Source organism: Oryctolagus cuniculus, chromosome 4 (genome assembly GCF_964237555.1).
Source record: "Oryctolagus cuniculus chromosome 4, mOryCun1.1, whole genome shotgun sequence".
NCBI lineage: Eukaryota > Metazoa > Chordata > Mammalia > Lagomorpha > Leporidae > Oryctolagus > Oryctolagus cuniculus.
This window is the reverse complement of record NC_091435.1, coordinates 36,636,329-36,653,252: the sequence shown is the minus strand read 5'-3', so window position 1 is coordinate 36,653,252 and position 16,924 is coordinate 36,636,329. Positions and strand designations below refer to the sequence as shown.

The 16,924-nt window shown below is 35.4% G+C and overlaps 1 protein-coding gene across 3 annotated transcripts in view; it reads left to right on the top strand.

Annotated features, from left to right (window-relative positions):
* Positions 1-16,924, top strand: part of ROBO1 (roundabout guidance receptor 1) — a 1,215,767-nt gene that overhangs the window by 661,882 nt on the left and 536,961 nt on the right. For all 3 annotated transcript variants that reach the window (XM_051859421.2, XM_070071933.1, XM_051859420.2), the window contains one exon: positions 7,127-7,210. In XM_051859421.2, coding sequence (XP_051715381.1) covers positions 7,127-7,210 — 84 coding nt within the window. The remainder of the gene's footprint in view (positions 1-7,126; positions 7,211-16,924) is intronic.

Below are 16,924 nucleotides of genomic sequence, written 5' to 3'. Positions count from 1 at the left end.
GTCAATGTACATATCAATGGGGTACAGTGTGACATTTTAATATACAATGTGTAATGATCAGACTAGAATAACTGGCATATCTATCGATCAGACATTTATTGTTTATTTTGGAACCATTCAAAATCTTTTCTACTAGCTATTTTTAAATACTTAATTAACAGTCAACTATAGTTCTCCTATTTGTGCTTTAGAACATTAGAAGTTATTCTACCCATTCAGCTGTACCCTTGTGCCCCTTAACCATCCTCTCTCCATTCCCGCCTCCCAACTCCTTTCCCAAGCTCTGGTAATCATTATTCTTTTTTCAAATTCTATAAGGTCAATTTTTTAATTTCTACATATAAGTGAGAGCATTACATATTTGTCTTTCTGTAACCTGATTTTTTCACTTAACGTTCCTTATCCTCCAGTTCTATCCATATTGTTGTAGCATTCTCTGGAATTTTTAGAGCCAGGTACTATGAAAAGTGCCTCCTGATACTTTATTGCATAATTTGAATTTATCCCTTTCTTCTCAGTCCCAAAGAATGGGACAAATAATAATGTACATTCAACAATTCTTTTAACGATAGGTGATTACAGCTGAAGTTTGAATTTTACTTTAATTTGATCTTACAGAATTGTGACCCAAATGGAAAGCCTCACAAACACAGTGTTTTGTAGTTAATTTTGTAATTCATTGCCTAGGTTTCTAATTAAATGTTCTCAGTACTCCATTTAAAGTACCCGTAACCTGCATTCCTCTTGATTAGTAGGAAAGAATCAATGAGAATTGATCCAATTTGTAGAACACAATTCTCATATTGATAGTAGTTTATATTCATTTGCTTTTCCCTAATCTTTTATTAATGGTCATCTTCAAAATGTCAATTAATGCCAAAGCTTTGCACGGTTATAATGCAAATCTATAAAGAAACCAACCTGACACTTCACAGTAGTGCAAAAGGAAGAAGCTTTTATGTTTAATGTGTGTTTACTTAACTGAATATGACAGCAAGGAAGGCTAAGGTTGAAAACCCTAAGGATTGTGAGCTGCGAATTGCAAACTCAACTTAAAATTTTAAACAAATAATAAAACTGAATTTAAACACGAAGTTTTTCTCTTAGACCTCTACATTTCCATAGTATAACATTGGCCACCATACTATGATGAATGCTTTATAGAAGTATGAATTGAATGATGTACTTAAAAAAATAAGCATTTTAATTAGGTCATTCATTAAAGATATATATTTATGAATTTCTGCTGCACATCATAGAGAAGTCTTTAGACAACATAATCTTTGTTCATCATTACTTGAATTTTTCTGGATGCTTTTAATAAGTGAATTAATTGTTAATGCTATACAAAATTAGCTGTTTCTTTCAAGAAATATTTTTCTTAACTGTTTGAAAATAAGTTACAGGCATCATGATATCTCATAACTTAGACTTCCACATGGTATTTTAAAATCTAAGATTGTTATTTTTTTCTGTACCCTGTGAGTCCTTAGTCTTGATTGAGTTCAGACCAGACATTGTTTGCAGAAAGGCTTCATAAGCAACATTGTATATTATGTTACACAGTTGTTGGCCCACTTTAAATTACACACTTTTGGGAATACTATATGTGATTGCTGAGTTAAATAATGACTACCTGATCCATCCCTTACAAAATGATATTTTTCCTCATGCAGTTACCAAAAGTCTCTGAGGTGATACTTTGACATTGTGAAATTATGCTGTATTCCAACCATTTTTCTCCTAGTATAGTTAGACAGTGGGTGAGATGGCAGTCAAAGAAAACAAATTTTCAGTTATTTAGAAGGAATGAATTCAAGAGATTTATTATTCAACATGATGACTATAGTTAATAACAGTGTATTGTGTTCCTGGCAATGGTTAAGAGAGTTGATTTTAAATATTTTTTCATATGAAATGATGGGTGTGTGAAGTAATGCAAACATTAATTAGCTATATTGAGCCATTCCATATAACATATTTTTTATTTTATTTAAGGTATACAAATTTTATGTATTTTATCTATATAGATTCAGGAACTTAGTGATACTTTCCATCCTACCCTCCCTCCTACCCATACTCTTTCCCTTCTTTCTCCTTCCTCTCTTATTCCCATTCTTATTTTTTATAAATATAACCTATTCTAAAGCATCAAGTTCTGCATGATAAATGTATACATTGTTTTGTAAATTTAAAAAATAGTTTAAAAACAGAAACATTTAATGTATTGTTTGTTATATTTAAATATAAAGGTTACTTGAAGATGTACTCTCCATTGCAAAAATAATGATATAGGTCTCTGCTTCCTTTTGTGGGTCTTACTTTTAGTAAATCTATGAAAGATATTATAAGGTAACCCACTTCTATATATTGTATGTGATACATAAATTATATCTATATATATTCATATTCAAAGGCTAAATATATGTATGTTTATCTGTCTATAATCTTCCGTAAGTTTATGTACAATATATAGCTCCCTTAAAAAGATAAATACAGCTAAATAGCAAAATTTTTATATTTAATTAGTATATATGCCAGAGTTAAGTTTTAAACCCAGATGCTAGCATTTCATCAAATTATAAAATACTAAAAATATTTTGTAAAATATGCGACAGGTAATATAGGGAAGGAAAAGCTAATCAATGGAATGTTTAGTGAGAAAAGGTTGAGATTTGTTGGATTTTACATGTTCTTGAATACACAGTGGATGTAAGATTTTGCTGTTGGTAGAGTATCTAATTGAGAAATCTGGAAGCTATATCCTCTTATAAAAATTAATTCAAGCCATTAGCTTGATGAAGATATCAACAAAGAGCATGCTGAAAAGAAAAGAGTAGAAATGGATCCCTAACAACAACAACAACAAAAAACACAGGCATTTTAAAGGAATTAGCAGAGGGAAAGCAGGCTTTCCTAAATGAAGTATTAGTTCAATATGCCCTCACAGAAGAGTTAGAGTCAATGGATAGGAAATCTAAAAACCACATTTTCTTTAACCAAACATAAAAGACAGGACTTAATTGTAAAATTGGCTTTGGCTTGTCTTATAAAGTGATAAAGACCAAATGGTCACCAGATTCACAAGAGCGAATCATTTGATGAAAGATGGTTTTGAGGCTCCTCTGACATATGTATTCACAACCCTGAATGTCTATGATTGTATGATTCATGATTTCATTTATTAAGTTTATTTATTTTAATTGAAAAGTGGCAAGACATAGACAGAGCTCTTCCATCCCTTGATTCACTTCCCCAAATACTCGCAAGATCCAGATTTGGGCCCAGCAGAAGCCAGGAACCAGGAACTCAATCCGGGTCTCCCATGTGGATGATAGTTGAGCCATGAGCTGCTGCCTCCAGGGCTGCACATTAGCAAGAAGCAGAAATTGGGAGCAATGCTGGAAATATGAACTCAGGCCCTCTGCAATTTAAGATGCAGGCATCCAAAGGAGGCTCCTAAACAACTGACCAAATACCTGCCCCAATTTCCTCTTTATATTGAAATATGTTTTCATAGACACTGGATATACAGCCAAGATAATAGCATGTGGGTTCATTTTTACGAATCTGTTTTTTCCTAAGACACTGGTACAGATAATACAACTTCCATGTTTTCTAGTTGGTTCAGATTGAGAACCTATCATTTAAGTGAGATTTGCATTATCTTAAAGGTTAATTTATTTACTTATTTGAAAGTCAGAATTATGGGGGATGGAGGTGGGGGGAAGAGAGCGTTTCCATCCACTGACTCACTCCTCAAATGTCTACATCAACCAGAACGAGGGCAGGGTGAAGCCAGAAGTCAAGAGCTTCCTCCAGGTCTCCCACGTGAGTTTGGGGCCCAAGCACTTGGGATACCCTGTACTTCCTTGCCAGGGACATGAGCAGGGAGCTGGATGGGAAGTGGAGAAGCCAAGACTCCGACTGTCGCCCATATGGGATGTTGATATCACAGCCAGGGCTTTACCCACAATGCCACAGCCTCAGCTCCAGTCCCAAGATATGCATTCTTGGTTACTGTCTCTTCATTAATTCATTTATTCTCTTAGGGCCAGTATGAGGTAGGTTGGCATACTAATGAAAAGACAGAGTATTTGACCCTCAGGAATTTACCATCTAATGGGGGTCGCACACAACCCAGTACTTCTCATGCTAGTGTGTTTCCAGATGGAGTGGCAGCTTTTACCAACAGCAGCTGCATCTATTTCAGTGCAGCCTGGATTGTCCTAAATTCAAGTATGGGAAACACAAAATAACAATCTCTTACCTCATTACCTTCCAGTCCATGACTCACATATTATTTAAGAAAAAATAAGGAAATATCTTTTGGACTCTCCTTGATTGAGCCCGCCAGCTCTCATGCAGTGATTCCAGCAACTGTTTCATGTTATTATTATCTTTCAACAGGAAAGGGGAGAAAGAAAGAAATTAGTGGAGTAGAAATGAAACTTTTTATTTCCTTGGGCCTATCATAGGCATAGCATTAATTAACAGTAATAGTAGATAAACAAAATGTGTTTCATAGAAATGGTAAGATCCGGAGCTGGTGCTGTGGCATAGCGGGTAAAGCTGCCGCCTGCAGTGCTAGCAAGCCATATGGGTGCCAGTTCAAGGCCCACCTGCTCCATTTCCAATCCAGTTCTTTGCTATGGCCTGGGAAAGCATTGGAAGATGGTCCAGGTCCTTGGGCCCCTGCACCCACGTGGGAGACCTGGAATAAGCTCCTGGCTCCTGGCTTCAGATCGGCTCAGTTCTGGCCATTGCGGCGAACGGGGAAGTGAACCAGCCGATGGAAGAACTCTCTCTCTCTCTGCCTCTCCTTCTTGCTCTGTGTAACTTTGACTTTAAATAAATAAATAAATCTTTAAATAAAAAAAGAAAAGAAAATGGCAAGATGTGTTGAAAAATTCAAAATCTGTTTTTGCCTGAGCCTAAAATGGAACTAGAACTGTGGTGGGAGGGAACAGAAAAGCAAATTTAAAAATTTGTAATAAGTTAGACATACTTCAAAAATCTAGTTTAAATATACTTAAGTATCTCATTGCAAGTTACTTTCCTCATCTCTGTTGTTCGTTCTTAGGAAGGGTTCAATAACAAAGATTGCACAAACCATCTCCCCAAAGTCCTACAGTATAAAGAAGACAAACCAATTTAGCTCATGTAGTGGATTTGAATGAATTCTTCTTGTATTTTTAACACTGATTAAAAATGGATTTGTCCACATTAAATAGACTTCCTTTGTAAATTAAAAGTAGAACTTTCCTTGAAGACCTTGTTACTAAAAGTAATTAATCTGCAATATTAAAGTGACCCTAAATATATTATGTCTCTTGATACAAGTTTAATACATCTGAAAAAGTAACTTGTTTCTCTTCCTCCATCAGCCTCCTATTGGGTTAGTCTGCAGAAGCAAGATCACTTAGGTTGTGGCAGAATTACATGCTAGCAGTACCTCAAATTACACAACTAGCTTGCTTTCCATTCTCTCCAGGTGAAATGCCTTAACATTTTTACCTAAAGCTGTGTATACAATAACTTAATATGCTGGGAGAGGAGGAAGTAGATACTTCCCAAACTTTGCCACAATTGTCTTTAAGGACACACAAATAAAAATTCTCATCACTGGAAAGACCAAGGAGAAAGAACTCAAGAAGGAGGTTTTTTTTTTTCTTTTTTTCCTTCTGTCTGCACAGATCTGAATTTTTTTTTCCCACTTTAGCCACATCAGATTAACTGTATGACATTTGTGCTAGGGAGTAGAGAAAGCAGGGGACTCGTGTAGATAGATATGGTACATACACAATCCACATAGCAGACTCATGTTAGACTTTTTATTCCTTTGTTTTTTATATTTCTGAATCATCCCAGAATCGCTGTGTCTAGAAAAAATATGTTGACCTAGCTAAAACTAGCAGACACAAAATTAATGACGCTGTGATGTTCCTAGAGGGGCATAACCTGCAGGTACTTGCTGCCTCGTTCCTAAGTGACACCCTTCTTCACTGCTCAGACGGAGAAATCCTCCGTAGATGCTGTTAAGGTGGTAAAAAAAAAAGCCTGCAACGCATCACAAGTTGCATGACCTATAACTCTGCATTATTCAATTTAGAAGGCACATGCTTGGTTTTTATTGCGTCTGTGTCTGCTTATCAGCAATGGAGCTGCAGACAGTGCTCATATTTATCTAACACACATAGAACAGACAGGTAGAGTGACTGAGTGTGACGGAAACTTAGCAGTGGTGTCGCCATATAGAGGGCAGCTCAGCTTCTGGGTCAGAACCCGAGGTTTGTGCTTAGCCTCATCTCTAAAATCTACATGAGAACATAAACGTACAACTTGAAAAGCATTGAAAAACATCTTTTATTTGTGCAATATAAGAAGGCGAATGAAAAACCTTACATGGCTGATTGTAATCGAGCACCTTAAGCAACTTGGAATGTTTTTGAAACATCCGAACCAAAATATCCAGAGTTTGATGTCATTTTCTTCATGCATTCAGTTTAGTAATTTTTTCTCGGTACTTTAAGACATCAAATTGTTGCCCTCTTAAAGATGGGATGTTGCATCTCTTTCTTTGCTGAGTCTTAGAAAAAGTAAGCTGTTTTTATCATCCCCCTCAGTGGAGAAGACCCTCTTTTTCCCCACCCCCTCCCACCGCTCATAGGAGGTGCAGTCCCTTGAGTCTGTAATTGCCAGGAGATGAAGCGATGATGGGGAGCGATCACAGTCAATAGCTTTGATTAACAATAAGGTGGAAAATTAGCAATGCTAGCATTCAGCCACCCTGCCCTCTCCCTGCTCCAGATGCTCCCTCAGTCGTGCCGGCCGCCTCACAGAGGGCAGTCAGAGCCTCTCGCCAGCTTTGAAGTGCAGCAAAGGTGCAGGCAGAGCAGACTTAGGGAAATTAGGGAGAAGCAGTGGAAACCCTAAGCCATGGTGCCGAGACCTTGGCAGGGCTTAGTGTGCGGCAGGAGGGGCGAGGATCAAGTGTGCTGTGTGTTGTCCCTGTGTGTTTTGCTGTCACATGTGGATTTGCTTGTGTCTGGACATGCTGTGATCGAAATGGCAACTACTGTTACAACTGTGACCCCATCAGCAGCTCTGGTGTTGTTTCCGACAGACCCTGAAGAACTAGAGAGGGGAAACAACAACGGGACGCCGACCCCCACCTCTGATAACGATGACAATTCGCTGGGCTATACAGGTAGAGTGTTTCTTTCCTGAATACTAACCTCCTCCTAAAATGCACCCACCTCCATCCATCATTAACCACCTGTGCAAAATTATCCCCTCATCCGTGCACCTGGCTGCCAACCACAGCAGCTTTTAGCCTCATTTTCTGGACTTCAGTCTGCAGCTGAGAGGTGGTCACACCGCCCAAGTAATCACTGTTGGCAACAGAAATTTAGCATGAAAACTGCATTCATTCTTGTCATTTGGTTTTGAAATTATGCAGACTGTTTTAGTGTTAATGCTTGTAGTCTTATAAACCACAGAAAGCAAAGTTTCATCAAGAGTGATGGGATTCGCAGTTATCAACTTCTATCTTAGGATTGTGTGTGCATGAACTGTTGTTACTTTATTCACAACCACTTCTAAAATGGATGCATGTAAGCACCAGCATGAACATAGCCATGAAACTAGTTGAAGATATTGGGGAGAACGCATATTCAAATATCTAAGCATGACTACTCTGAAAATAGGTAAAAGTTGCAGGCAGAATTTCTAAGAATGGTTCTAAATATAATTGTATGAGTTACATATCTAAGATAATTTGACTTAAATGTTGGAAAAGGATAAAAAATAAAACACATCACTCACAACCCATTTAACAGTCCTATTGTATAGCAACTATTTATTTCTCTTTCATTAGCTCTTATTAATTCTTCACATACTTTGCTAGGTGGTGGGCTATGGGTGGGTTGTGTGTAGGGGGTGGGAGGATTGAGGTTAGGGGTAATGGAGATCTCTGTGTCATAATTATACAGATGACTATGTTAAAAAGAAAATCATCTGATAGACACATGTCACTCTATTATAAAATAATAAACTGGTAATATACTTTGGAAGCATCTTCCCCATCATCATAGCAATATTATCCTCCGGTTTTGTCCATTATCTAAATCATTTTGAGTTTTATACACTCAGGGTAAGTACCAAAATTACTAACATCTTTATAAACAACTTTAGTCCTTATATTTTGTTCGTTTCCATCCGTAACTCACTCTCATTTTCCTCTTATCTTTAAATATGAGAATTGAAATTCAAAACAGACTAATTAACTGGGGTGAGATGTTGAAGGAGTTGGTATGCCACTTTCCCAGGAACTTAGCAGGGAAGAGTTGCAAATGTCCCCCCTTCACGCTGTAAATCCCACAGCAGTCCGTGTTTGCGAAAGCAGGACTCAGGTAGTGTTGTTTCCCTGGGGCCCGGCATTTGCCAGAATTTAAGTTCCATCATCTTGTGCTCCTACCATCCAAACAAGCGGCTTTGTCTAGCTTCACTAGTAGGATTTATTCTTTGTATTTTCTGGGTTTCCTGAAAATTATATATAATTAATGCATAAATCATGTCGGATTGTTGAATTAAGAGAACTTAAGTAACAGCATCTAAAAGTAAGTGTAGCTCTAAAACAGTGTTTTCATTACTATTTATGTTCCTCTTTTGGGTTAATCAGTATTCAGTTATCTGCTACTGGGCATATCATGAGATGAGTTAATAGGAGGTAAAATCCTTTTAAAATTATCTTTATACTCTACAAGAGAACTGATTATAGGAATATAATTTAATGCAAAACACCTGGAAAACAATTTTCTGAATAATCTTGTCCTGAGACTAAAACTCAGGATTATTTATAATAATCAGGTTCTAAAAGAAATTTATTCTGTGTATTTTGTTTCAGGACACTTTTGCTTCTCAAAAAGCTTTTTTTCCGCTCTAATAAAACATGATATCTGCTGCCTTTCATTTGCTTATTGACCATAATTTTACTCATGGAAATCTGTGTGACAGAAGTAATAAGAAACATAGAATTTAAAAAATGGTTTTGGCTCATTGATGACAACTATAAAGATTTCAGTTGGCTCTGAAGTTGAAGTAATGGTTCAAAGAATTACTTAATGTAACTTACAGATTCCTTTTTTTTTTGCATACACACATGAATAAATATGAATTTGTGTATGTGGCATGTGTGTGAATTTTCTTTACTAGTGAGTTGGAAAAAACAATATATTAGAGAATATTCTGGTCAGAGGAAAGTGTGAAGGCCTATTTATTCAGAAATGTCTTAACACATATAATGTAAATTGTCCATAATTTACTAAATCTAGAGTATAAAAATTTTGGTGCAAAAAAATTTACATCCATTCATATAGCAGGGAGCCTTCAAAAAAAAAAAAAAAGATTGATGATGGGTGAGCATTTGACTAATCAGTTAAGATGTCCATATCTCCATATCGCTTCTTGGCCTTTTGGCTAAGATCCAATGTGTAAGATGTCCACATCTGTATCAAAGTGCCTGGTTCAGTCCCAGCTCCTCTGCTTCCAATCCACTTTCCTGTTAATATGTACTCTGGGAGGAAGCAGATTATAGCTCAAGAACCTGGGATCCTATAGCCCATCTGGGAGACCTAGATTTAGTCTTCTGGCTTTAGCCTGGGCCAGCCCTGGCTGTTGCAAGCATCTGGGGAATGTATTAGCAAATGATTGAAGAGCCATCTTTGTCTCTCTCTCTGCCTTTCAGAGAGAGAGAGAGAGAGAGAGAGAGAGAGAGAGAACCTTTGAAAGGCTCTTTCACACACACAAAAAATCTATAATTCTAGAAAACAGTTATTATCAAACATGAAACAATTCCAAAGGAAGGTCATCATGTCACTAAAATTCACATTCTCACACCCTCAATTCTTTTTTTCACATGAAAAACAGAGTATGATTGCCACACTTAGATAATTTGTCACTACAACACCTGCTCTGAGGTGACTCAAACCATTTGAGACCTATCAAATTGACCTACCCACTAGAATCCACAGATCTGATTTTATAGACATGAATTTTATTTTTATTAGTGATACAGTCATCAACTAATAATCTTCTAAAATGGTTGTTGCATATAACATATATTTTCTTACCTAAATGATATGGGGGTTTGAGAGACCCAAGGAAGAGCAGTAATAAAATTTCAAAGAGGGAACATGTATTGGTAGCTTTCTTCTTACTATTTCTGACACAGTGTAATAATACAGTGTATGGTTTTAAAGTATTTCATTCTCCCTCTTACTAAGCAATGAATACAAAGCAATTTCTAAGGTGGCACTGTGATATAAAAGTAGACTCGTGCATTATTTACAGTGAAATAGCCCATTTGCTGTTCAACCAGGCCTGTCATAAATATTGGGTTTATTTAACAGTTCAAAGCATATAGCCTTTGTTACAAAACAAGTAAGAGATAGGGTTTCAAATCAGCACTTGATGGGGTCAAACACACATCCCAAAAAGGTTGAATATGTAATAATCAATGATTTTTTAAAGGTGCTTCTGAAAAGAGCATGTTGTTTATTGACTTCTGGAAGTGTATATGTTTTAAAAAATATGAGAAAATTTAATACTTCTAAGAAATTTTCCTGACCTACTGTGAGACAAACTCAATTGTTAAACTGATGTGAAGTGATGATTTTATTCCAGATACATGTCTATAGCAAGTAGAGATGGTTTGATTTACCATCATTTTAAGAAATGCTTATTTATTTTCAAATTTCTGAAATAATTCACTAGACATCTGGGGAGAGTTTTAGTCAATGACATAAAATTTTAAGAAACATTTATTGATACATAAAAATTAAGTTAAAAGGAGCTAGTACATTTCAATAACAGTCTTAACTTTTTTAGAAAGAAATATTCAGGAAAGACATCTAACTTTATCCATTTTTCTGAGTACCAAAAATATGTAATGATTTTATTTTTAATGTCCAAAATATATCCTTTGTCCCCATTTCTTTTATTTTTATAGAAAGCTTTTACTTAATAAATATAAATTTCATAACTTTTGGATTATAGCGGTTCTTCCCCCCATACCCGCCCTCCTACTCCCAAACCATCTACTTCCTACTCCCTCTCCCATCCCATTCTTCATTAAGATTCATTTTTAATTATCTTTATGTACAGAAGACCAACTCTATACTAAGTAAAGATTTCAACAGTTTGCACCCACACAGAATAGAGGTCTGTTTTAAGGATTTGGGAAGAAAAGTTAGATGTAAATTTAAGAATCTTGAAGCTCAAAAATTATCAGCTTGATCAGTGTCAATTCAGGTGAAATCTAGCTGTGAAATGTCAGAAATTTCAGAGTAAATTTCAATTGCAGCTATTGCAATCATCTACTCTCCAACACTACCTCCAAATTTGGTTATAATTCTGTTTCAAAGAAAACAAAATGTATCCTTTCTTATAAATACAAACATCCATGATAAAATCGTGGTTTTGCCACATGAATATAAATAGCAACCCTATAATCATGTTTTGACTTAAGTTTGGAGATTTCAATAAATAGCTATTAATTGATGATGCTGATTTTTCTGTCAACCTGTGTTCTTATTTATATAGCTTCGCGTTAAAAATCAAACAGAAACTCCATTTTAGCATGTGAATTTTTCAAATATATGAACTAATAATTAGGGTTTGTTATTACGTCAAGTGTGCAAGTCAGTATTCTAAGCACTTTACATACACTAGCTCATTTAATCCTTGTAACAACCCTCCCAAGAAGGTGCTATTAATAACAGCGACAGAATCTAATGTCTACTTCAATATTTTAGAAGAGAAATAGTCCAAAATTAATTATACATTTCCAACCTCACAAGGACCTGAATTTCAATGAGGTCTACATTTGAGCATATAGTTGAAAATTGAACAGATAAACCCTGCATCTTCTTAAGAGTAGCACAGTTCAAGTGATCAATATTTTAGGTCTCCGCAAATTCCCATCCTAGGTTCATTATTGTCACAATAATTAATGTATGTATTTTTAAAGGTCAAGCTTTAAACAGAAATAAGCAGGTCCCTACTCCACTCTTGCATCTTTGAACCCAATGCTGTTAAAAAAAAAAAAAAAAAAGAAACCTCTTTACTTACTCGTTTAGATGTTTCTTCTGATAGTTCTCTTTATGTTTTTAAATAATATGCATTCTCAAATTCTTATTGATTTGTTAGTGTTAGATATTATTAGTTAGAATTTCCCATTCTCTCCCTATCACCTTTTTTGTTAAATTAATAGTCAGAATTAACATTGGTCTGACTAAGCAGACTGTCCTTCAATGAGTATACTGAAGAGCCAAGTAGAACACTCTAAGTGTATTTCCTTTTTGGTATGCAATTATTAATTACCTATAGTTAATAATTTCATTTTTAAACTTCTGGTTTATCATTAGAGCTGGTGCTCTCTTATGTCACTCTCTTATGTTGGATCTCCTATTCTCTGTATCTCATTTCTTCTTCTCTTCTGATTTATACTCTTATTATAAGAAGCCTATTCTCCAGAAAGCACATCCTAATAAATAAATAGTGAAATATAAAAATGAAGAAGTTCTGGTGGCTGTGCTTTGTGATGGTTTGTCCATGTTTGCTTGTTGTTGGCTTGCTTACCCTGGTCATGTTAGGCAAGATGTGGGCCTTTCGAACTGGAGAATTTTATTTCAGTTATAAGAAATTTTCTTAATTTTTTTTCATAACCACTATTTTATCTGTTTTGGAATTCCTGTTAGAAAGTAGATGGCTTAGATTGATTCATGGAGTCTTTTGTCATTTCTTTCCTAAATTCTAACTCTTATTCCCGACATTCTGTGAAACGTCTTTTGTTGTTCCCCCAACATGTTTAGAAAATTAATGTTTATGTCAAACTTCTGAAAACTCTTTCTTATTCTCTTATGTCCAAAGAACTTGAATCTTCCATTAGAACAGATTTCAAGTTATTTTTTTTTTTTGATTCAAGTGTGTGTTCTACTAAATGTGGAGAAAGTATTATAAATCTACTCAAAATTCATGAATTTTCAGGTAAGTATACTGAGACCCCAAAGTTATCAAGATTTAATTAAGATATTTTGCAGAAAATATTTAACTAGAACCAAGTTTTCCAAATTCAAGTTTTTAAAATTTTGTCTTCATTTCATTTGAAAGACAGAGATAAAGAGAGTGGGAAACAGAAAGACCGAGAGAAATTTTCCAACTACTTTTTCACTCCTCGAATGTCTCAAACAGCCAGACTTGGGCCAGAATGAAGTCAGGAGCCCAGAACTTATTCTGTATCACACATATATGCAGTAGAGACCCAGCAACTTGTAACCTGCTACCTCCCAGAGTACACATTAGTAGGGCTCTGAGTTAGAAGTAGAGTAAATGGGACTCAAACCAGGCACTTCTATATGAGATGTAGATGTCCCACATGCCAAGCCCCCTAAATCCAATGTTTAATGCTCTTTCTTTAACACAATATATCTCAGTCTTACCAGTAAAGTTTGAAAATACAATAAAACTGCAGAGGCCAGCACAGCGGCTCACTAGGCTAATCTTCCGCCTGCAGTGCCAGCACCGTGGGTTCTAGTCCTGGTTGGGATGCCAGATTCTCTCCAGGTTGCTCCTCTTCCAGTCCAGCTCTCTGTTGTGGCCCGGGAAGGCAGTGGAGGATGGCCCAAGTCCTTGGGCCCTGCACCTGCGTGGAAGACCAGGAGGAAGCACCTGGCTCCTGGATTTGCACACCGGCCACAGCACACCCATTTGGGGGGTGAACCAAGGAAAGGAAGACCTTTCTCTCTGTCTTTCTCTCTCTCTCACTGTCTAACTCTGCATGACAAAAAAAAATTGCAGAAAGATATATAAAATTATGCCTTAGTGTATGTTGACTTATTGTATGCAAAGCCATACATATTTATATATACATATATTTTATTTGCCTTCAGAAAATAACATTTACATGTTCATATAAAATGCTTTTATTACTCTCTATGAAATATATGAATAATTATACATTCACTTGCTTAAAAAGCTGAATATTGAGTACTTACTCTGAATAGAATATTGTACCAGTTATACAGAGGTTTATAAGATATAAAATCTATTAAGATTAAAACCATGAATTTCTCCACTTTGAATTGTCACATTTGGCCATCCATCAGTAGTCTACTATTTATATGATTGCAAATCATTAATTTATGCCTAAATGAAAATAAATAAACATTTCTTAAAATGATGGTAAATCAAACCATCTCTACTTGCTATAGACATGTATCTGGAATAAAATCATCACTTCACATCAGTTTAACAGTTGAGTTTGTCTCACAGTAGGTCAGGAAAAAAGGTGTATTTTTTTTAAGTTATAAATCAAGTTTTGCTTTGAGTGATTACAGTTATTAAGCAATTCTGACAGTTCTCAGAAAATATGAAGGCAAGCAAAATGAAATGGAGATTAGCATAATGGGTTAAAGTCATGTCAGATATTCCAAAAGTCTTTCCCTTCTAATTGAGGAGAAAAGAAAGATGATTAAATAGTTCCATTTTTAGAACAACTGATAATAGCTGGTAAACAATGCCTACTTCTGGTTTCCTAAATCTTAAGTGTTGTAGTACATAGAAGTGTCAATTAGATTTGAGCATTAAAAAGTAAGTTAAATTCTGACAATAATATTCTATAAAGTCCGTTTGAAGCAATTTACCACAATTATTAATAGTTTCCTATTTTTAAAACAAATTGTGTATTATCCTCACATTTGTTAACACCACTTCTAATTCTGGAGTTTCTCATGAGCACATAAGAGTCCTTAAATAATTCCAAAACAGCATTGAATAAGTAAATAAATAAGTATTTATATTTGTCTATTTGTAGAAAGTGTGATAGTACTTTCAGGGTGGAACACTTGCAGTGGAACATTTTGGGTTTTCCATGGTAGAAGAAGGAAAAGAACAGTGTCTTACACAAAATAGCTAAATCTTGATTTTTATAGAAAAATGACATTTAATCGCTTTTGATAAATAGCTTTGATTTTAATTTTTGAAAGATTGCTTTGCTTTTTAAAACCTGTCAACCTCAGGGATGTGTAGATAAGTGAGCATCCTCTGAAACGTTGAGGATATGAATATTCTTTAAGTGTTCTGACATCCTTAAAATAAAACACTCATATCTATGAAATGTTTGGATTAATATTTTAATAATTTTAAGATATAAATATGCTTGACTTTGAGCAACTGTAGTAAAATGACTGGCTAATTATGTGATAATTCAGTAAAAATCTTCACTTGCCTAAAAACTAATGCAGGAACATTAATATTTTACCTTCACTTTGACTACAGAGGCCTGGCTTCGGAAGTGACTCCCTGCTAACTTAGTGAAACACGTACCAGGCTCAAAGTCTTCTAAGCAGTGCCTGTCAACAGCATGATGCTCACCTTCCAGCCAGCACAGGGCCCTGGGTAGAGTCTAATCTCTACACTTCTTTAGATCCCTGCTGTGCTCTTATGCAAATCATCCTCCTGCTTTTCTGTTTTAGTTATCTAGCTCATAAAAAGGGAATAATATCTGGTGACATTTCACTTATTTCTCTTGAAAACCAAAAGAGTATTGACTAATCCTCTCTAATCTTTCATTTTAGAGATAGTTAAGTGATGATAAAATTTGTTCTCCCTTCATTAATTCTATAGAATTTTTGTCATTTACAGACATTAGTCGAAACTTTAGTTTGTCTCAAAAAGTTATTATGTAGAGGGCTATGTAAGAAAAATATAGGTATTCACTATAACAGAAAATATTTTACTGTTATTTTACATTGATGCAAAGACACTATTGAATCAACTGTAAGTTGATTCTACTACAGCTGTAGATGGGAATTACAGTAAGTTGTGTGGTGGTAATAAACCACAACACAACAGTAATGTATTTGTAACCTAAGTTTCACATCCCAGGGAATAGTGTTCAACTGTCACTCAGATTCACAAGGCTAACAGATGTGCTGTCCTGACACTGACTTCCATTTATTCCAGCAACATAAAGATTCTTCATGAGCTGACTTTAAAAGCTTCAGCCCAGAAGTAACTTCTTATCTTTTATTTATCCAAAGAAAGTAACATGGGCACACCTATTTCAACTGTATGGGGAAGTACAATCCCCCAATGGCTCTTGGAGGAGGGAGAACTAGAAATACTTGGTGAATAATACCAATCACTGCTAGACTAAAAATGTACAAAATGAGACATTTGTCATTGATTCAGATCATAAACCACTTTCTTGGGAAAAAACTTTAACCTCATAAGGCTCCCAAATGGTGGCATAACTCGGTTATTTCACTCTGAAGCAGCCCATATTCAGTGCTTTCCTTCAATACATTGCTGAAAAATAACTTTTGTTCAGGAGCAATGTTGTCCATGAAAACCATGCATAGGATAAGATATCCAATAAATACACTAATGAAATTGGATTATAAAAGGAGATTATTTTTCCAAAGAGGTCATTGCTATTCTCCAAAGCCCAAGGTGATCTGTGCCATGATTCTACTATTGGAAATGGCCAGAAGCACCATATGATATTCCAACAATGCACAAATTACTCAAAGGACAGGGCTGCTTTATTCTGCAGAGTGGATCAGCAGAACAGCTTCTGTTGCTTTGGCTTATACTCAAAAATGATTGTATAATTGATCAGTTAGTCAATAAGAAGGAATAGATGACCAAAATGTGATATATATGTACTATAAAATCCAAAGTTGACCAAACAATGGACATAATTGTTGACAGTTTGGAGTTAAGGAGCAACCACTTGCCTTTAATTTTGGAGAAAAAATTCTTGATTTCCCTTGATCCAGAAATAGTAGGCAGAACCCTAATTATTTTTTGTGTGGTTTGTCCTTCACCTCCTGAAAGGTTAATGCTTTATAAAAGTACA